We start from the raw sequence: 23,260 nt of genomic DNA, 5'->3' as shown, positions 1-23,260 counted from the left end.
GGTATACATTAGTGTATCCCATGTTGCTTTCTGAACAGAGGCTCAATTTAATGCAGTGGAATATCTTGAACTCTTTAAGAGTGATCCAAAGTTCAGCTTGGTTCAGACTTCAGGTTCTGATTCTATATGAAGCATTCTGAAAAGTGTACTGGCTGCTCTCCTTTTACTCTTTCTGCCCGGGTTTTCTAAATGTGGATTAGAACACCACTTGCTAATCTTCAGCAGGTCTCCCCAGGGAAGAAATGTAACTGTTTGTAGGAATGAGAGTCATCCTATCCTGCCAGTCCTGCTAGAAAATTACAGGTGGGGAAAAAGCATGCATTTTATCATAATTATTGTACATACTTGGGAATATACCAGAATTGGCAGCTGTCCATAACCCTAGGATGAATACTTTATTAACAAACATCGAGTGCCTCCTACTATGTGCCAAATTTCAGGATTAGCCCTAGAGATAAAAATAGCAAGCAAGACTCACAAGGTCCCTGCTCTATAGAGTGCTCCATCATGAAAGAGGCAATCAGATAATTATAGAAATACACAATTAGGGACTATGCTATGGAGCAGATGTAGATCAGAATACAGGAAGAACATATAAAAAAGGAGACCTGATTATGAGCTACCTTGTGTCTATAGGATGAATGTGTTAATTAGGAAAGAGAATGGAGAGGGAACAGCATTATGGGCACAGGAACAGCACATACGAAGGCCTGAGGTGAAAAGGAACATGGTGCATCCAAAGAACTGAAAAAGTGTCAGTGTAGTAGTAGCAGAGAGTGAGAATGGTGTGAATTGAAGTTGAAGAGGCTAACAGGTGATAAATCCTTCACAATGTCCTAGGATACTTTAAGAATTTTGGTCTTTATTTTAAGTGTCATGTGGAGAAGGGAAATGATAAGGTGGTTGTGTAGAAAATGGTTTGGGGAGTAGAGGGGAAATAGGGAGACCATGGTGGTAGTCCAAAAGACAGATTATAGTCGTTTGACCTGAGGTAGTAGTGATGGAGGTGGAGGGGAAGAGGACAGATGCAGAAGTTATTTGCGATAAGAAATTGAAGGACTTCATAATACAGTGGCTATGGGGCTTGAAGGAGAGGAAAGTGTCAGAATAACTCTCAGATGTCTTCCATGAGGAAGACATTGGATAGAGGGAGAAGATTTTCACTGAGATAGGGAACACCTTCATCTGCTAATTTAATTATAGATCATTGAAAGGTTGATATAAAAATCTATGCTAAGATATTGCTTCTTCACAAATTATCACATCTGGGGCTTGACACTACCCTTAGGCCAAGAAAAATATCTTAATGCTTTGTTTATTTTGCTATTTTGAATTCCAGTGCACATTCTGAGGGAAAACCACTGCAGGATGACCATATAGATTGACTCAGCACATGCTTTAATTTCCCAGCAATGTGGAAACACCAAAATTTTAAAAATTTGCACTTCAGTAGGTTATCCATAATTTTGCAGTGACCAAAACTGGATGCAGTTCCATCCAGGAAGAAGCACTTCTAATATCAGCACGTAATTAGGTTTTATATTTCTCTGTTAGAAGTGCTTTTAATTCAAAATATATAATGGTGGCAATGATGATAGTGGCAGTGTTGGTGGTCATGGTGATGACAATAGTGGTGATGGTTGTAGTGGCAGTGACAACAATGGTGGTGATGACACTGGTGATGGAGGTGGTAATGACAGTGGCAGTGGCAGTGATGGTGGTGGTGGTGGCAGATACAATAGTGGTCATGGGCGATGGTGGTGGTGGTGATGATGGCAGCAGTGGTGGTTACAATGATGGTGGCAGCAGTGGTGGTGACCTTGGTGGTGGTGATGATGGATGTGGCAGTGATGACAGGGACTATGGCAATGATGCCAATGGTGGTGGCAGTACAGTAGTGATTGTGGTGATGGTGGTGGTGGTGACAATGACACATTGGTGTGACACACTGTTGTCACAATGGTGGTGATGGTGACAGTAATCATGGTGGTGGTGACAATGACAGTGATGGTAGTGGTAGTAATGCTCAGAAGCAGGACACTCCCATCAGTGCTGAGGGCCATAATCATGCTTTGAGGAGTCCAATCTGCATTTCCTGTTGCTTCGACCACAGAGCAGGGCAGAGTGCTCTGACTGGCCTTCTCATCACTGACCTCTCCAGAAACATGCATTGGGTAGAGATTTGCTTGATTCCTTTCCTGTTATCATTTTGGTTGAAGAGAAGCAAGAGAATTGGAGGGAATGTTTCAGTGTGACCCAGTGTTTGTATTTAGGTTAGCTTCCAGGAAGATTTACAAATGGTCCCAGCAATATCTTCAAATACCTTTAAAAAAAAAGGGGGGGAACTTGAAACACCTAGCTACTGTTCCAGTTTTCTTTTCATTGCTAAATTTCTCTAGTGAGAAACTTTCATTTCTGTTTCCTCTTCTGCCATGAAGTTTATCTTGTTCAATTCCACTGGCCTTTTGTTTCTCTGTTTTCATTCTCATTATCTCCAGATGACTGAGATTTTCTAGCAGTGTGAGCTTAGGCATGCCCTGTTCTCCTTGCCTTGCTTTCTTTTTCTCCATAATACTTAGCATCTGGTGCACCATAGCTCACTGGTTTATATCTGTAGGTTCTTTCTCCTTGTATGAAAATTACAAGTTCCATGAGGGCAAAGACTTTGCTTTACTGTTTTATTCCAAAAATCTGCAGTCGTACCTGGCACATAGATGGAGGTTCATAAATAGTAGTTTAATGAATGTATAAAGTTGCTTAACTTCCCTGTTTCCTGTTAAGCCAAGTGATATAGTAATGCTAATCTCATATAATCACTATGAAGATTAAATGAAATAATGTAAGTAAAGTACCTGGCATTCCCAGCCTGGCATAGTAATGGCTGGCAATTTGTTAGATGGTCCTTGACACCTTTTTTTTCTTATAGCTTCTTTCTCTTTAATATTTAGAATGATATTCTACGCTTCTTTACTCCTAGTGATGGATCTATACTTTCTTTCATTTGTCTACCAACTGACCAGTTTCAGAGACCTACCCAGTGGACCTGAGTAAGGAAGTCCCAGGTTTTGTCCCTTTCAGTTTGCTTATTCACAAGACTTTGATCATTGTTAATAAAATGTACCATTAATTATCATCATTTATAATTCGATTATGGTATTTTTCATATATGATTCTAGAATCCACGTGTTATTTTTAATACGCCTAGCAGTAGTATCATGAATTATCCTATGAGGTAGCTGTCATTATCCTCACTTTACAGTTGAGGAAACTGAGGCTTAGAGAGATTGATATCTTACCCATGGGTACACACACCTAGTAAGTGGTGGACGAAGAACTCATTCTTAGATCAGCTTCCTTCTGTTTCTTCCTTTACCCACCCATCTGAAGGACAGGTACTGAGTGTATGCCATGCTAGGCATAATGCTAGGCTCTGGCCACACTGATGCTAGACTCTGGCCACACAACAGGGAAAATATCAAGGCAGAACTTGTGACAACACATCACTGTTACCATCACCACCACACCTCTGCTGAACACACTGTAGAGTTCCAATTCTAGGTTGAGCCCTACTGAGGGATTACTTCTCTATTTCAGACTGAAAATATCTAAATCTAAACTCATGAATTGCCTCCCTTTCTGCCAACTGCTTAATCTTCCCACCAAAATTAAATATTTCTTTACCTCCATTATAAAAACCACCTGTCATCTTTCTAGTCACATGTCTCAAAACTTGGGAATAATTTTGATTATCCTATCTCTTTTATTCCGTACTTTAAATACATACCCAAGACTTCTTGATTGTTTTTATCCTTGAAAATAGCTCTCTAGTTTCTACCTCCCCAGTTCCTTTCTACCATTCTAATATCAGCCTCTATGGCCTGATCCCTGACTTACTGAAATTAGCTTCAAGACTTGGTGTTAGCTTTATCCTCTGCTTCAGATTCCACTAAATCATAAGCCTCCTGGGGCGCCTGGGTGGCGCAGTCGATTAAGCGTCCGACTTCAGCCAGGTCACGATCGCGCGGTCCGTGAGTTCGAGCCCCGCGTCAGGCTCTGGGCTGATGGCTCAGAGCCTGGAGCCTGTTTACGATTCTCTGTCTCCCTCTCTCTCTGACCCTCCCCCGTTCATGCTCTGTCTCTCCCTGTCCCAAAAATAAATAAACGTTGAAAAAAAAATAAATAAATCATAAGCCTCCTAAAGGCCTAGAGTCTTATTAACACTTACCTCCCCAATACTATACCAGGCATATAGGAAACATTCAGATGGCTATTGAATTAAAGGACCCTTGATGCTTAGACCACAGTTTTCAAAATTGATCTTCGGTTTGGGGCGCCTGGGTGGCGCAGTCGGTTAAGCGTCCGACTTCAGCCAGGTCACGATCTCGCGGTCCGGGAGTTCGAGCCCCGTGTCGGGCTCTGGGCTGATGGCTCAGAGCCTGGAGCCTGTTTCCGATTCTGTGTCTCCCTCTCTCTCTGCCCCTCGCCCGTTCATGCTCTGTCTCTCTCTGTCCCAAAAATAAATAAACGTTGAAAAAAAAAAAAAAGAAAAAAAATTGATCTTCGGTTTATTTGGAGATTTTAAGTAGTTTTCCTGGAAGATCATGTGAGTGTAGTACAAGTAGTCTGTACTATGTATCTTAGTAATACATATTTTTAACAAAGTCTATTTCTGCTTTTTCCATTAATATATGCTATCTTTGTATTTATTTTAAATTCCTAGACAAATTTATGTTTAAAATATAAAGTAGTAAATTTTTTTTTTTTCATTAAAGGATATCACTCTTCCATTTTTCTGGTGCTACTACAACTCTATAGAAATGCAATTTGAGAACCACAAAGAATTACAAAGAAATTATGAACCACTAAAAATTTTAGATGTTACTGGATCGGACAGGTTAATTTCTATCCTCAAGAGGGTTTCCCCCATTTGGAATAGAGCAATTGAGTATTTTCTGAATCCCTAAAATTACTGTGTTTGCAGATCAGGAAATTGATGAGGATAGGATGGGTGTGCCAGCAGTGTTCTTCCTCACTTTGTTTTCTCACTGAGTGGACTTTCCCTGAGCTCATCGTTGGACCATTAACCTTCTTTCACACTCAGGAGATACATGCTCATTTGTGGTGTAGTAGACATCAGTGCATCTTATATGATTTTGTTTTTTCATATCCTTACTTTTCTTATTTTAAGTAAATTGTTTGCACAGTTAGCCATGCCTTTGGACTGAATAAATTTTGTAATCTTAATATTTTGAAGAAATTATGCTTGTGGCATTTTTAAATGTGCATCATGACTTAAAGAAATCATTAATCTTATTGACCATTCAAAGGTCATGTATGCTTTCTTCAGGACTCAAATTGAAGTAGAATAATAACTATAAATAATTATGTCACCAAATAAAGCTTTTTATAAATGACTTAATGGTGACTATATATTTTATTGAGAGCAGGACTTTTTATAAGGATATTAACTATAATTTAATATGCTTATTATATAATATCATGCAAATTGTTGTAGAAAAACTTGAATGTTATGTAACAAATACTATTGGATTATAACATTGACAAATCATGATTTGGAATTTAGCATCGGTCAGTAGTGAAGTTTTGCTTTTATGTATTTAAACTAAAAAAAATGATTCAGAGTAGATATGCCTTATTTTATTAGAAACTATGTAGTGGCAAAACCTAGCTTCACAATGTTACCCAGAAATTGCTATGTTTTTTGTGTTAGTAAAAAGACAACATGAAATTTTCAAATGCTGTCTTCAGTGAACAAATGGTATCTTTCTGTAGTGACTGTATCAGATCTATCTGATCACATAAGACTTTTTTTTTGAATGAATGAAAAATATTGAATTTGTATTAGGTACTCAAGATTCAGCAGTGTAGAGAATGGACAAAATCACTAACTTCTTGGAGCTTACCTTTTAATGTGGAAATGCAAACAAACAGGTTACTTTCAGATAGTGATAAGTGCTAAGCAGAAAATTAAGGACAGTGTGATAGTGATTACTTCTAGTCAGGGACATCAGGAAGTCTTACTGGGAGGTGACATCACAACTGAACTGATGTTTACATGCTGAGAAGAGTCTGTTTATGAAGATCTTGGGGAGAACAGTTTGGGACAAGTGTGAAGGTTTGAATGGGAACCAGCACTATGTGTTCAAGAAACCAAGGGAAGGCCAAAAGAGCCTGGAGTGTAAGGAACAGGATATGAGTGTTGGGAAGTGGGATCAGGCAGGCTGGCAGAATTTAAGCACTGATATAATATATAATAATAATAATGTGTTGTACACTATTATAAGGAGTTTGGATTTTATTCCATGGTCAGTGGGACACCACTGAGGGTTTTGAACAAGGGCACAGCCAGATCTGTAGCTGCCAGCTTCAAATTGTACATTGTTGAAAAGTTTCTTTTCAATGGAAATACGTTTTCTTTGTATTTTATAGACTCGACCAGAGGGCTACCATTTGGTCAAAGGACACTTTTGAGACTCGGCAAGAGTTAAATGAGGTAGGTGTCATCATTATTAGTTGTATGAACATGAATTAGCTAATCACGAAATGTATTATTCTTTTTCCTAGTATAAGGAATTCTTTCTGATTAAAACTTTAAGTGTTTTTACTCTTAAGTGAATTTGTTTTTCCTGTAGCTCTTTGGATAATGTTTTTCCTCATTCTGGAGCAAATATATTTAAAATATTATCTGCAAGATTGCTCACTGTATCTTGGACATAAACCAAGTCCAGTAGTCATTAAAAATTTTTTTTTAACGTTTATTCATTTTTGAGAGACACAGAGAGATGGAGCGTAAGCAGGGGAGGAGCAAAGAGAGAGAGAGAGAGGGAGAGAGAGACAGAATGTGAAGCAGGCTCCAGGCTCTGAGCCATCAGCACATTGCCCATTGTGGGGCTCGAACTCACTGACTGGGAGATCATGACCTGAGTTGAAGTCAGATGTCCAACCGACTGAGCCACCCAAGCTCCAGTGGTCATTTTATTACACTCTTTTCAACTTTGCATTAGGATTGTATAATCATGGCTATGGCAGTTCCATTTGTAGAATTTTCTCTTAATTTTATTCTCCCTCTATTTCTAATGGCAAATATAATCATGCTTACTATTTATCCATGGAGTATAATATAGTTTGGTGTTTGCAGTATGGTCTTCTTAGTATGCTTTGAAACATTGAAGTCCTGTTTTCCACTCCAAATGGTTTCTCACCAAACCAGACATCACTATGTTAATGTTTGTTCCAAATTTTCTTTGAAATAGATAATTTAATCCTCCTGCTGGAAATCAATATAACATAATTAGGATCTGTTATTCTGAATGCCTTGGCTTAAGGCCTTGGTTTGAAATACCGTCTAGTTTCCCTGCCCTCATTTTATAATTAAGGAGCAGTGGGTGGTATATCTGATTAGGACTACAGCAAAAGGAATGAAAAGACTGGATGCTCAGATGCCAGGAAGGGATGATGGACTTGAGGCATACTGTTTATAAGTCATTTGAAGATTGATCTTTTCTCCCCCTCCAATAAAAAGGTAATTAGCTAAATTTAGGGGATTTTCTTTTTCTTTTTTTTTACTTTAGAATTTGGCAGAAATGAATAGACAAAGGTAAACTAGATGATTGATTAAATTAAGTTAGATAAATAACTAAAGTTGTGGAAAATGACCTAAAGTTAACAACATAGAACACTGCTTGTTATTTATTTGTGCATAGAGACAGCCTTCACATTCCACAATCTCACTCATGGTAACAAGAGTGACAAAGAGTTTAAGAAAAAAGAGGCAAGAGCCTGAATCAATGAATGCATTGTGAACAAGTAAAATGCTAGCTATAAAGAAGCATTGATGTGTTTTGACATGAGTAGAAAAATGAAGTGATTGTAAGAGTCAACTTGTGATAGGTTTCAAGTATTTGCGAGAAACTCAGATTTATGAGCTGGAAATCCATGAGAATGCTGAGATTACTTGGGCATTCCAAAATCACAGCTGCAAAAAGCTCTATTTGAAATTTGTTTTCCTGTATTTGTTTGCTGTATTGTATTGGCAAATTTCATGAAATGTGCCAATTCACTGCTCTGGGATTAGACGGGTGCAAGAGCATTGAATGGAGTCATGATTTCAAAAGAGGAGGCAACACCCTATTTTAAATGTGTGCTCTTCCATGATAAGGTGGTGCTGCTGATCTGCCCTGGTTGATAAGATTCAGTGTGTGTTCAAAGTGGTTTTGTTTCAGTCAGGGGGCAAACTATGTGGGGTATGTACAGATCCACATCCTTTCATGCAGTTTCTGTTGTGACTGAAATTTGGGGGCCAGAGGAAACCTTAGAAAAACTTGAATAGAGACAGTATGAGTGGATCCAAGCCCATGCAGGGAGAGTTAATATCATTGAAGGAGACATCCTACAGAGTGGAAATATATTTAACTGGGTTTTCCCCAGCATTTCCCAAATGTATGGAAAACCAAATTATTTTATGGAAGAAGTCCATAACATAACATTTCTTTAGGCAACAGAGTCCTGTGGAACACAGGTGGGAAATGCTGCTTTAGTATTTTTTAAAAATTTTTTAATGTTTATTTTTGAGAGAGAGTGAGAGAGCACAAGTGGGGGAGGGGAAGATTGAGAGGGAGACACAGAATCTGAAGCAGGCTCCAGGCTCTGAGCTGTCAGCACAGAGCCCAACGCAAGGCTCAAACCCACAAGCCATGACGTCATGACCTGAGCCGAAGTCAGACGCTTAACTGACTGAGCCACCCAGGCACCTCTAGTATTTTTAATTGAAATGGAAAATATGTATAGAATAGTGTGTATATCCCAAATGTACAGCTGGATAAATTCTCATAAAGTGTGTAACTAGCACCTAGATTAAGAAACACTATTATTAGCATCCCAAACACCCCTTAGTAATTCCTTCCAGTCACTACTTTCCAATTAGGATAACTATTCTTCAGACTGAAATAAATTTGTTTTGTCTATTATTGAGCTTTTCACAAATGCACTTTTCACAAATGCACAAATGCACAATAAATGTATGTACTTTTTTGTGTCTGGTTTCATTTACTCAGTATTGTGCTTCTGAGATTCATACATATTTAGGTATGTAGTTTAAGTTTTCATTCTCCTTGCTGTAACCCATTGTATGTTTTTTTTCCTCTAGTTTTTGACTATTATGATAAGTTGTTACTGAGAATAATTTGTTTTAATGAGTTGTGGTTTGGTCTCTGAACAAGTGACTTTTTATACAAGTATTCCTTCCATCTGTAAAAGAAATACAAGGTGGAATTTTTGTTATGTGAGCTCTCTTCATTGCTCTATTTCTTTCTTGTATTTATTTACCACTGCCCCCTTCTGTACCACACACATACAGCTATCTAGTTTTGTAAAAAGAACCCACCAGTTCCGTATCTGTTTTCCTTCTTCATCCCAATTGCAAATCTAAAGTCAAAAGAGTTTCTTGAGTTTCATGAGAAGATGGTCCACAAATATTTTCCAGACATTTCCATAGACCCTAAAGTTTTATATATAATATATATTGAAGGAGACATCCTATAGAGTGGAAATACATTTAACTGGTTAATATATATATATATATATATATATATATATATGATAAAAATTTTAAGATGCTACGTATGTGCTTTATTTATATTTTCCCCAAATTTCATCTGGCAATTTACTTCTACTTTTTGAACTTTTTAATTATACTTTCTCTGTCACAGATAGATGGGGCTCAGCTATATTTTGGTTCCAGAACTGGTACTTGACCCAAGGTGTCCTTTACTCAGTGATACATGTGTGATAAATCTACATATAAGCATCTGTCTCTGGGTGTATTCCCCTACTTTCCCAGTGAACTGGAAAACTCACTCACTTATTATTTCCAGTTGGCATGAATATAGATTTGATTGTAGCTAGTCTCATTTTTGTTAAGTGAGTCTCAAGCTACTAGTCTTTGACCTTGGGTCTCTTGATAAGACTTGTATCTTCATCCTATGAGTTTTAGTGTCTCTGAGACTATGTGATAGGAGTTTATAGCTGAAAAACTGAGTAAGTCTCCCTGTTGCCATTGACCTGGACTGTCAGATTCTTCATGTGTAAGACATCAAGAGGTTTTATTTTTTGGAGTCTTCTGGATCCTGCTTGGAAAGTATTCTAGACTTGAGATCTATCCACTACCCATGTCTCATCCATCTTAATCCTTGGTTTTAATTATTCCTTCATGTCCATATAATTGACAAGCACTCAGTAGATCAAAAAATTGAAGGATAAAATGAGAACAAATATTATTTTCCTTCTCTACATATTACTAAATCCTCTTCCTGGCTGGCTTCAGTTCCAATTAGAAAAATAGCAGATGCATAAAGAAAACTAATGGATCTCCCCTTCCCTGAGAAAGCATGCCATATTGTGTCTTCAAACGACTTTTTCTATTATAGACCACAGATAATAAAGCATCACATCAACTTATTTGTTTTTCATTTGGAAAATTGAGGCAGGAAGTAGTTTTTTTTTAATTTTTAAAAAATGTTTACTTATTTATTGAAGGAGAGAGAGGTAGAGTGTGAGTAGGGGAGGGGTAGAGAGAGAGGGAGACACAGAATCCAAAGCAGGCTCCAGGCTCTGAGCTGTCAGCACAGAGCCTGACGTGGGGCTCAAACTCATGAACTGTGAGATCATGACCTGAGCCAAAGTCAGACACTTAATCGACTGAGCCACCCAGGCACTCTGGCAATAAGTTTTGGATTGGGTTAACTTAAGAGCCCTTTCAGTTTTAACATTTATTGATTCTCTCCCCCTCCAACCCCCATTTTTATTCATTTTCCCAATGCTTGAAGGCCTAGTTTGGGGAGCATATATTAGATCTTCTCTGTTCCTTTCTTTCCTTTCATTCTTCTTTCACCATAAATTGGCTTTCTTCAGTGATATGCTTGGATTCCTTTCCCTTGTTTTTTGCATATCTATTACTATATTTGATTTGTGGTTACCGTTAGGTTTGTATGTGACATCTGCATATAGCAGTCTATATTAAGTTGATGGTCACTTAAGTTTGAACCCATTCTTTACTTCTCTTCTCCCATGTTTTAGGTATATGGTGTCATACTTTACATACTTTTATTTTGTGAGTCCCTTGACTAACATTTATGGATATACTTATTTTTATTGCTTTTCTACCTCCTACTTTTCTTACACTTACTTATGCTCTTTCCATACACAGAGTCCCCCTTTCACATTTCTTGTAGGGCTGGTTTAGTGATCATAAACTCCTTTAGCTTTTGTTTTTCTGAGAAACTCTTTATCTCTCCTTCTATTCAGAATGATAGCCTTGCTGGATAGAATATTCTTGACTGAAGATTTTTACCATTCAGCACTTTGAATATACCATGCCACTCTCTTCTGGACCGTGAAGTTTTTGCTGAAAAATCTGCTGATAGCCTTTTGGGGTTTCCCTTGTATGTAACTGTCTTCTTTTGTCTTGCTACTTTTAAAATTCTCTGTTTATCACTACTCTTTACCATCTTAATTACTATGTGTCTTGATGTGGACCTCCTTGGGTTGATTTTGTTGGGGGCTCTCTGTGCATATCTGGATCTGGATATCGGTTTCTTTCTCCAGATTAGGGAGATTTTCAGCTATTATTTCTTCAAACAAATTTTCCACTCCCTTTTCTCTCTCTTTTTCTTCTGAGATCCCCATGATGTGAATGTTATTGCACTTGATGGAATTGCTGAGTTCCCTAAATCTATTCTCATTTTGCATAATTCTTTTTCTCTCATCTGCTCAGCTTGATTACTTTCCATTTCTCTGTCCTCCAGATCACCTATTCATTCTTCTGCTTCTTCTAGCCTGCTATTTATTCCACCTATTGTATTTTTAGTTTATTGAGTTCATCTCTGATCAGTTCTTTTTTATTTTCTATCTCTTTGTTAAGGATCTCACTGAGGTACTCCACTCTTCATAAGTCCAGTGAGTATCTTTATGACCATTACTTTAAATTCTCTAGCAGGCATATTACTTACCTCCATTTAGCTTCAGTCTCTTACTGTGGTTTGGTCCTGTTCTTTCATTTGGGACATATTCCTCTGTCTCCTTATTTTGTCTAACTTCCTGTGGCTTTTTCTCTGTGTTAGGAAAGTTATCTGTCTCCTACTCTTGAAAACAGTTGGTGGGGTGTGCATTTTTTAACAAGAGAGTACTTGCCCTTTTCCGGGAGCGATGCAGCCATTGTTGAGACTGGGCCAGCTGGGGCCACTGCAAAATGTGCAAGGGTTGGGTCGATGCAGTGCCCATAAATTTTACATGATGGCCCTCTTCCACAGGGGACATGCCATTGCTGCCAGGACCAGTGCCAGCTAAAGCCTGATCCACAAAGTGCACATGGACAGGGCACTCAGTTTTAACAAAGTGTGTGTATCCTTATAGGAGGTGACCTGCCAACACTACAGCTCAGTCAAAGCCTTGCAAAGCATGCTGTATGAAGACATGTTGTTGGTAAGGTTTGCACCAGTCTTCTAGGAAAGAGGACTTACAGTCCCAGGACTGAGGCAGGCCAGGCTGGAGGGGGAAGGGCATAGTGTAAGCAAGTTAGGTAGCAAATGTTGGCAGCACTGCCCTGGTTCCCACAGATGGCCATGTGTTTATCCTGGGACCAGGGGAGGGAAATGGCACCTGCTAGCTCCTTTGTTCCTAGAGGAGTCTTCTAGCAAATTCTGTACTCTGGAACCTGCAGTTAGTAAATATCTCTCCCTCCCGTATGCCCTGGGCATTTTTCAAACTGCTGCTCCTATCCTATATATTTCCATGGGCTATTTGTTGTGCCATCTCTTTAAGGGTAGGACTCAGTTTTCTGTTGCCCTCTTGGCTCTCTCAAAGCTGAGCCTGCTGATTTTTAAAGTTCCAGGCTTTAAGCTCTGCTAATTGTAAGAACTCACAAAATTTGGCCCCTCTGGTTTTCAAAGTTAAATGTTATAGGTATTTGTTTTCCCCATGCAGGCTCCCTGGTGTGAGCATCTGTTTCTCTTCTCCCTCCATATCTGTGGCTCCCTTCTATAGGCAGCCACAGCTTGTTTAACACCCCACTATATTTGTGCCCTTCTTACCCCTTTCCATGTGACCTTTTTACTACATTTAGTTGTGAAGTTTGTTTGCCAGTTTTGGGATCATTTCCTGGGCTATTTACACTGATAATGTAAGTGTCTAGTATCTGTAGGGTGAGGTGAACTTAGGGTCCTTCTACTCTCCAATCGTCCCTGGAAGTCCTCTGGGGAGAAAACAATAAAAAGTGTTATAAAAATGCCATAATCACTTAATTTAATTATTTATAAATTTTGTACAAGAATAAGAGATGCTACATGATCAAAGGTGAAGAATTGAGGTCAATTTAGCTGAAATAGTACAGCCTAAGGAACATACTGAAATTCTAGTCAATTTGGACTTTCTGCCATTATACTTGCCTAACCCAGTTCTTCTGTTATCATCTTACATAAGGAAGTGGTCACTTCAAAAAATGTCCATGACTTCTGTGCTCAGGAAAAAGTGTTTTATTTTCTTATCTGATAAATACTTTGAAGGTATTCTGCACTTAACTTGTGGATAAAGCAAGTTTCTGCTGAGTGAATAAGAGTTTGTTTCTATTTCACTTTTTGCCTGGAATTCCAAGGTCCTAGAGGTAAGGTCAGCTACAAGCCAATGGGCACTGGAAGAAAAAATTGACTTTAATTGCTCTTACGTGGATTCCTTATTTCCTTTCCCTCTGAGGCTTGTTGGCTATAATCTCTCTAGGCCTAAGGAACCAGTTTATAAATCTGAAGAAAAAAATCTTGCCATTGGTTAATGTTTACCAAAAAGATATATGTTAAGCACAAAGAAGCAGCTATTCAACATTGGAATTAGAAAACAAATACATGCCACCTTAGTCTTTTGCCCACAATAAGCCCTACAACTTTATTCTGAGAATTTCAAGGTAAGTAAGTCTTAAAGGGTAATTGAAGGAAATATTTCTAGCCTTTTTTGTGTCCCCAGAATCAAACTTTGGAGACATATAATTCCTACCAAGTAAGGAGTCCAAGTGAAATGACTGTTAAAGCACAGAAGAACCTATAACCTTAATATAATTAAAAGACTAGAATAAGTTTACATATAGGGTAAAGTAGAAAAGATGGAAGATATGGAGAATGTTCTTAGACAGTTTGAGATCCTGGAAGTTTATGGCAACCTGCTGAGATGCCAGCCATGGCTAAATGGAGTTGACATTATGCTTGAAGGGGCTGAGGAATTATGGGGACAGATATTAGCATGGCTATCATTCTGACATTGAAGTAACTGAATATAAAAGGGGCCTCTTATGGAAAGAAAGAAACTAACCCAAATGAAAATCAATGAAGCATGTATATCCAGATCATGGGATGTATTTATAGGAGAAAAGAAATTGATAACTAATAGTAAATGTCAAAATGGTAGTGTTAATATAACCTTTGTACCCCATTTAGCTCTTTCTAACTCTGTGGAGAGTAGGAAAAGGAAATGCCCTCTGAAAGTAGAGAAAATTCTAGTCACATTATGTCAACTTTTCTAATTGAAAGAATAGTCACACTGGCTATGCCATTTTACCTGGTAACCAGTAAAACCTAGTATATCTGAAAGAAACCAACAATCACAAGTTCTTTGATACCATATTGGACTCCTTTTATGAGTCATTACAAAAAGAGTGTAATAGAATCTTTTTAATGCAATAAATATTCTGAAGTGCAGTACTATTCTGAAGATTCCATCAGGAGTCCACTGAGTTTACAGAATAGAGTTCGAATATTTTAAGTGTTAATTGACTGTACAGGGCATCCTAGAGATGTGTTCTATACCTATGGCTGCTTTGAAGTTTAGTTTTGACCTTATCAAAAATAGCTGGGACATTTCTAGATTTGTTTGTGGTATCATCACTCTCAGTGACTGGCAAAAAACTAGAGGAAGAAAAAAATGCCCAAAGTGCAATTGGATTCAATCTTGTCTTGTGCTACGGCCTGACTAAATTTCTACCATAAAGAAACAATATCTTTAGGAGTGCCATTGGAATTTTCAAGAAGGGTCTGTGTTATAAGAAACAAGTGTAATAAATTGCTCACATGCAGCAAATGTTCCATAATGACCTAACATCAATAATAAGTTCTTATTTCACAAAGTGGACATCTATTTTACATAGCTTGCCGTGAAAGAGATCATTTATCTACCAGAAACCAGTATGAAAAATTCACAATTCTTTTACATCAGTACTGTTGTTACTCTTTGTTTGTTGAGTTATGCTAGTCAAAATAACTCGACATTAGCCTCAACATTAAAGATACCTGCCTGTTTACAGTCTATGAAGAATCCTTTAATACTTTAATTTTATTAAAAGTAGACCAATTTTCACATTTGTAGTGCTCCTTTCTGAGCCTATATGCATGTGTCTATACGTGTGTCTCCATGCAAATAATTTAATTGTCTTTTTATTACCATCCAAAGGTTAGTATATAGATATTTTGACCTCAAGGTGGTACTTACTGTTTCATTTGAAATGTTTCTCCCTCAAAATTGTTTTAATTTTGAGAAAATAATATAATAAGAGGCTGCTTTAGGCCTTTGATACTCTTCAGTTAGCTGAATGGTATTATTTCTGAAGGAATAATAATCAGCTGTATTTTTCTATTAAAATGCAAATCTAGACTATAGGGGTTGGCCATAGTTCAGAATTAATTGAATATTTTCCTCTTTTTTATATTTTTTTCAAGTATCTGGGATTTTTTTTCCTTGTGGCTTAAAGTCAATTCAACATGGCTTTAATATTAACAGAATTTTATTGACTTACACAGTGGGAACTTTTAGGATCAGGATAGGCTCCATGCATGGCCAGATCCAGGGATTAAAAACTTGTCATGTAGATGGCATCTCTTTCCATCTCTTATCTCTGCTTTCCTATACTGGCTTTATTTTTAGATTGACCTCTCTCTAGGGACATTATTCTTACAGCTAGCAATTCCAGTGTATATTAGTTTTTTATTACTGTGTATCAAATTAACAAAAGCTTACTGGTTTTGAAGGCCTATTTATTAGCTCATAGTTATGTAGGTCATAAATCTGGGTGGATCCACTTGGATTCTCTGCTCAAGTTCTCATAAAACTGAAATGAAGCATTGGCTACAATAGGTTCTTATCTGGAGATTCTGAAGAAGTTTCCATGTTCAAGTTCATTCAGGTTGTTGCTTCAATTTACTTTTTCAGGGTTGTAGGATTATGGTCCCTGCTTCCATGCTAATCATCAGCTGAGGGCAGCTTTCAGATTTTAGAGGTTACCTGCATTCCTTCTCACATGACTGCCTTCATCACTGAGCCACCAACAGCAACAGCACACCAAATCCTTCTGTGCTTCAAATTTCTCTGATGTTGTCTTTTGCTGCCAGCTGGAAGAAACTACCTGCCTTAAAGGGCTCACCTGATTGGGTGATAATCTCTATATCTTTGGTCAACTGAGTTAAGATTTAATTAAATCTGCAAAATCCCTCATAGCAGCACCCAGATTAGTATTTGAATAATGAGGGTACATGAATCTTGGGCCATTCACAGAGTAAAAGGGTAGAAAGTCCTAACTTCAGTTTCATTTAAGTAGGTTGGGGCATGGAGCTTCTGGCTGAACCAGTCACTATGACCTTCAGGTATGGAATTAACTTATTGGCTACATGTAGACTATATTTCCCACTTTAGATCTTGGAGTGCTGTCATCAGAAGGTGTATAAATGGATGCTGGACTGCATAATACTCGTCTCTGAAACATGGTATCCAATGTACTTTTCCTGTGTGCTGGACTACTTAAGGATGTCATTTGGAAATTTTTTGGTATGGTTTTCTGAGTTGAGATAAAGTGACCTTGCTTCCTTACCAAGGTTTCTTCCTCAGCTGGCACAGTGTCCTATTATCATTTAATTTCAGACAATTTCTTGTCAGTTGTCAATGAGGACATCCTGTAGCCAACATGTTCTTATTTGCAGTTGCATGAACGACATAGCAAAGAAACTCCGAACAGTTTCCAGGCTGGTTTAATCTGTCCTGCCATTCAGAGGCAACTATCCAGACTGGCTTTTTGTTTCTGGGAGAATCAGATCTAAGGTCCTCACTCTCAGGAGAATCCTTAGATGCTGGCAGAAAAGGCAGAAGCTATGCCAACAATTGCCTATATTCTTCCTCATCTGAGAATTAAAAAAACTACAGAGGTGTTGAGCTGAGCAGAGGAGTTGTGGTAACCCCTACCATAGCTGATCGACCTGTGTTTGTTATTTGTCTACTGGCCTTCCCCATCTGCCACACTCCACTAGAGTTTTGTCCCATTGGCTCCTGCTCTTTCTTCTGCTATACTCTCATGATTCTTCTTGTTGCTCATTCTTTCGTTTAATTCTCTTCATACTACTAGTTTTTTGCTCTCTCATGGAAAACTAGAGCAGGCTGCGTCTACTGCAGTGACTCTCAGGTGTGCTGTAGTTTTTACTGCTTCATAGAAAAAAAAAAAAAGAAAGAAAAAAAAAAACCAAGAACAATGCAGTGAGTTTTTCCATAAAGCTGGATGCTTTTATTTAGAGATTGGTCTTTTATTTAGAGATTGGTCTAAAATTTCCATTTTCTGATGAAATGATGGGAAGGGTTTATTTGTTTGTTTTCCCACATGCTCTTACTCGGCAGGATATAAAGCTGACAGCTATATATATATATATATATATATATATATATATATATATATATATTCCCCTGACCCCTAATAGCTTTAAAAAATATTTCTGCTCATTCTAAGACTGAAATTTTGCCTTAAAGCTATGACTTTTTTGAATATTTTCTCTAAGGAGTAATTCTTTCTTTTAACAGTGTTTATTTAGAAGCAACTATGTACCCAGCTCTGGATCTGGTACTAGAATGGAGTGTGGAGCTGCAGTAGAAGAATGAAATTTGTAATCTCCACTTTCCAGGGAGATAGAAATACACATCAACTTAATATCCTATAGTCTGGCCTTGCTAGTGTTGGTATATTTTGATTTTTTAAGATATTATTGGCTTTCTTAGGGCTATAAAAATCATATTTTAAAACAGGTAGATGATTTTTTTTTTGGTTTTCTAAAAAAATTCATATTTGAGGAAATAACTAATACTTTCCAGTGTGACCTGCCACCTTTAAGGCATAGATAGGTAGTGTATTTCATCTGACATGTGATTTTATGATTTTTAGTGGAATAGTTATTGATCTTTAATATTCATTGAATTTTAGAAATTGAAGTGGTTAAGGTAGTGGCATCAGGAAAAACAAGGGTCCTAAAGCCTAGCATAGTTGTATGGTTTGCCCAGGGACACAGAATAAGCCAGTGGTAGATTTATGATTAAAAGCTCCTATGGGGCCAGTACTGTGCCATGTTTTACTGAGTTTAGTTTTTCTTCTTTTTTTTAACTGAACTATAATGGACATACAGCATTATAGTAGTTTCAGATGTACAATGTAATTATTTGGCACTTGTACACCCTAAAAAATGTTCATCACAAGCGATGTAGTCTGTTACCATAAATAGTTACAAAAAATTTTTTCTTGTGATGACAATTTTCAGGATACATCTCCCAGCAACCTTCAAATATGCACTACAGTACAGTTGGCTATAGTCACTATGCTGCACCCTGCATCTCCATAACCCATTAATTTCACAACTGGGAGCCTGTACCTTCTGATCCCCTTCAGCCATTTTGCTCACCCCTAAATCCCCCAACAGAGTGGCAACCACCACTCTGTTCTCCCTATCAATTAGTTTTGTCTTCTTTGTAGATTTCCCATGTAAGTGAGATCATATGGTATTTATCTGACTTATTTCACTTAGAATAATACTTTCAAGGGCCATCTATGTTGTTGCAATTTCATTTTCATTCATTCATTCATTTTTGTTTTAATTCCAGTGTAGTCAACAGACAGTGTAGTATTAGTTTCAGTTGTATAATACAGTGATTCAACAATTTCATGTATTACTCAGAACTCATCAAGATAAGTGTATTCTTGATGGATATGTAGGCTCTTTCGATAATTTTACTATTGTTGAGAGTGCTGCTGTAAACATTAGGGTACATGTGCCCCTATGCATCATCACTCCTATATCCCTTGGGTAAATTCCTAGCAGGGAATGGGTAAAGAAGAAGTGGTTTATATATACAATGGAATACTACTTGGCAATTAGAAAGAATGAAATCCTGCCATTTGCAGCAACGTGGATGGGACTGGAGGGTTCACTTGTGCTAAGTGAAATAAATCACTGAGAGAAAGACAGATGTATCATATGTTTTCATTTATATGTGGATCTTGAGAAACTTAACAGAAAACCATGGGGGAATGGAAGGGGGAATAAAAAGTTACAGAGAGGGAGGGAGGCAAATACAGAGAACAAACTGAGGGTTGATGCGGGGTGGGGGAAAGGGGAAAGTGGGTGATGAGCATTGAGGACGGCACTTGTTGGGATGAGCACTGGGTGTTGTATGGAAGCCAATTTGACAATTAAATAGATTAATATTAAATAGATAGATAGATAGATAGATAAAGTGTATTCTTAATTCTCAAGATTTTATTCTTTTTTATGTCTGAGTAGTATTCCATATTTGGTCTATACACATAACCATATCTCCTTTATCCTTTCATTTATTGATAGAAACTTAGATTGTTTTCACACTTCAGCTATAAATTAATCCTGCAATGAATATAGGAGGTGCACATATCTTTTTGAATTGTGTTTTCATTATCTTTGAGCAAATACCTGGAAGTGGAATTTCTGGATCATATGGTATTTCTGTCTTTAATTTTTTGAGGAACCTGCTTATCATTTCCATGGTGAATTCACATTCTCACCAACAGTGCATGATGGTTCCCTTTTCTCCACATCCTCACCAAACGTTAGTTCTTGTCTTTTTGATAACAGGTATTCTAATGGGGTGAGGTGATATCTTATTGTGGTTTTGATTTGCAATTCCCTGATGATTAGTGATGCTCACCATGTTTTCATAAGTCTATTAGCCATCAGTATGTCTTATCCGGAAAAAAAAAGTCTATTCAGATCTTCTGCTCATTTTTCAATTAGATTTTTTTTTTTTCGCAATTGAGTTTTATAAGTTCTTTATATATTTTAGATATTAACCCCTTATCAGATTTTATTTGCAAATATTTTCTCCCATTCAGTAAGTTGCCTTTTTATGTTCACCAGAGATACTGGCATATAGTTTTCTCTTTTTGTAGTGTCTTTTTCTGGCTTTGATATCAAGGTAATGCTGGCTTTGTTGGTTTCTTCTGCTCTGCAGAAGTGTTTCAGTTAGATATAATCTACTTGTTTATTTTTGCTTTCATTGCAGTGCAGGAGGGCTCCTCTTTCTCTGTATCATTGTCAACACATTTCTTGTGACACTAGCCATACTAATTGTGGTTTTGATTTGCATTTCTCTGATGATTAGTGATGCCAATCATCTTTTCATGTGTCTGTTGGTCATCTGTATGTCTTCAGAAAAATGTCTATTAAGATCCTTTACTTATTTTTAATTGGATTATGTGGTTCTTTGGTGTTGAGTTGTGTAAGTTTGTTATATATTTTGGATATATATATTAGATATATCATTTGCAAATATCTTCTCCCCATTCACTAGGTTGCCTTTTTGTTCTGTTGATTGTTTTATTTGCTGTGCAAAATCTTTTTATTTTGGTATAGTCACAATATTTTTGTGTTTTTCCCTATCATGAGAAGACATATCCATAATATGTTGCTAAGGCTGATGTCTAATAAATTACTATTGCTTTTTGGAAGTTTTTTGATTATTGATTTAATTTCATTACTAGTAATCTATTCAGATTTTCTGTAGGTATTGTATGGTTTCAGGTCTCACAAAGAACTTTTAATCCATTTTCAGTTTATTTTTGTGTATGGTATATGAAAGCAGTCAATTTTCATTCTTTTGCATGTAGCTGCCCAATATTTTACAATACCATTTATTGAAAAGACTGTCTTTCCCCTATTATATATTTAATCCTTTGTTTTAAAATAATTGACAATATAGGTGTGGGGGTTTTTTTGTTGTTGTTTTGTTTTGTTTTGTTTTGTTTTGTTTTGCTCTCTATCCTGTTTCTTTGATCTATGTGTCTATTTTTGTGCTAGTATCATACCATTTTGATTACTGTAACATTGTAGTATACCTTGATATTTTGTATTGTGATACCTCCAGCCATGTTCTTTCTCAAGATTGCATTCATTATTTGATGTCTTTTATGGTTACATACAGATTTTAGGATAATATTTTCCAGTTCTGTGAAAAATGCCATTGGAATTTTGATAGGGATTGCAATGAATCTGTAGATTGCTTTGGGTAGTATGGGCATTTTAATGATATTATTTCTTCCAATCCATGAGGTTGGTATATCTTTTCATTTGTTTGTGCCATCTTCAGATTCTCTCATCAGTGTCTTATAAGTTTTCTGGGTATAGATTTTTCACTTCCTTGGTTCAATTTATTTCTAGGTACTTTATTCTTTATTGTGCAGTTGTGATGGAATTGTTTTCTTTATTTTCCTTTTTGCTACTTTGTTATCAGTGTATGGAAATGCAACAGATATCTGTATATTAATCTTGTATCCTACAATTTTGCTGAATTAATTTATCAGTTCTAAAAGTTTTTGGTGGAGTATTCTGTATCTATGCAGTATTATGTCATCTGTAAATAGTGATAATTTTCCTTACTGATTTAGATGCTTTTTTATTTCTTTTCCTTGTCTAATTGCTGTGGCTAGAATTTTAAGTATGTTGTTGAATAAAACTGATAGGTAACCATGGACATTCTTGTCTTTTTCCTAATCTTAGAGGCAAAGCTTTCAGTTTTTCACCACTGAGTATGATGTTAGCTGTGATTTCTAAAAATAGGGCCTTTATTGTATTGAGGTATTTTCTTCTAAACTCACTTTGTGGAGTTTTTATCATGAATGGATATTGTATTTTGTCAAATGCTTTTTCTGTATCTATTAAGGCGATCATGTGGTTTTTATTCTTTATCTTGTTAATGTGATGTATCACACTGATAGATTTCCAAATACCAAAGTACGTTTATAATCCTTTGTATTGCTGCAGCATCAGTTGTTATTTTTGCTTCATTTCTGATTTTATGTATTTGAGTCCTATTGCTCCTTCTCTCAATGGGTCTGGCTAATAGTTTATGAATTTGTTTATCTTTTCAAAAACCAGTTCTTGGTATAATTGATCTTTTCTATTTTTTGCCACTATTTCATTTATTTCAGCAGTAATCTTTATTATTTCCTTCTACCTGCTTTTAGCTTTGTTTTCATTTTTCTAGTTCTTTTAGGTATAAGGTTAGTTCATTTTTTTGAGATTTTTTTTTTGTTTTTTTTGAGGTAGGTTATATTCCTATAGTCTTCCCTCTTAGAACTGCTTTTGCTGTGTTCCAAAGATTTTGAACTATTGTTTTCATTTTTATTTTTCTTCATACAGATTTTGATTTCCTATTTGATTTCTTGGTTGATCCATTAGTTGTTTAGTAGCATGTTGTTTAGCCTCCATGTATTGTGGTTTTTCCACATTTTTTCTTGAAATGGATTTCCAATTGTATACCATTATGAATGGAATGATGCATAATATGATTTCAGTCTTCTTAAATTTACTGAGACTTTTTGGTTTGTGGCCTAACATGTTATCTATCCTGGAGAATATTCCATGTGCACTTGAAAGCAATGTGTATTCTCCTACTTTTTGGTGGAATGTTTTGCATATATCTGTTAGGTTCATCTGGTGTAATATGTTGTTCAAAGTCACTGTTTACTTGTTTTATCCGCTGATGTAAGTGGAATGTTAAAGTTCCCTATTATCATTATATTCCTATCTATTTCTTCCTTTCTGTCTGTTAATATTTGCTTTATGTATTTAGGTGCTTCTATATTGGGTGCATATATATTTATATCCTCTTGTTTGATTAATCATCTTATCATTATGCAGTGCCCTTCTTTGTCTCTTGCTATAGTCTTTGTTTTAACACTTATTTTGTTTAATAGAAGTATTGCTACTTGACATTTGTTTTTGCTTCATTTGCATGATATATTTTTTCCAACCTTTCACTTTCAGTCTTCATGTGTCTTTGGTCTCAAGTGAGTCTCTTGTAGGAAGCATATAGATGGATCTTGTTTTATTTATTTATTTATTTATTTATTTATTTATTTATTTATTTATTT

At 36.6% G+C, this 23,260-nt stretch overlaps 1 protein-coding gene across 1 annotated transcript in view; it reads left to right on the top strand.

The window, feature by feature from the left end:
• FAM13C (family with sequence similarity 13 member C) overlaps positions 1 to 23,260 on the top strand; it is a 116,054-nt gene that overhangs the window by 12,675 nt on the left and 80,119 nt on the right. The window contains exon 3 of the mRNA XM_040485053.1: positions 6,451 to 6,514. Within this exon, the coding sequence (XP_040340987.1) occupies positions 6,451 to 6,514 (64 nt within the window). The remainder of the gene's footprint in view (positions 1 to 6,450; positions 6,515 to 23,260) is intronic.

Source organism: Herpailurus yagouaroundi, unplaced genomic scaffold (genome assembly GCF_014898765.1).
Source record: "Herpailurus yagouaroundi ecotype Mexico unplaced genomic scaffold, PumYag 163, whole genome shotgun sequence".
In the NCBI taxonomy this organism is placed as follows: domain Eukaryota; kingdom Metazoa; phylum Chordata; class Mammalia; order Carnivora; family Felidae; genus Herpailurus; species Herpailurus yagouaroundi.
Note: the sequence above shows the minus strand (reverse complement) of the source record. Positions and strands in the feature narration are given on the sequence as shown.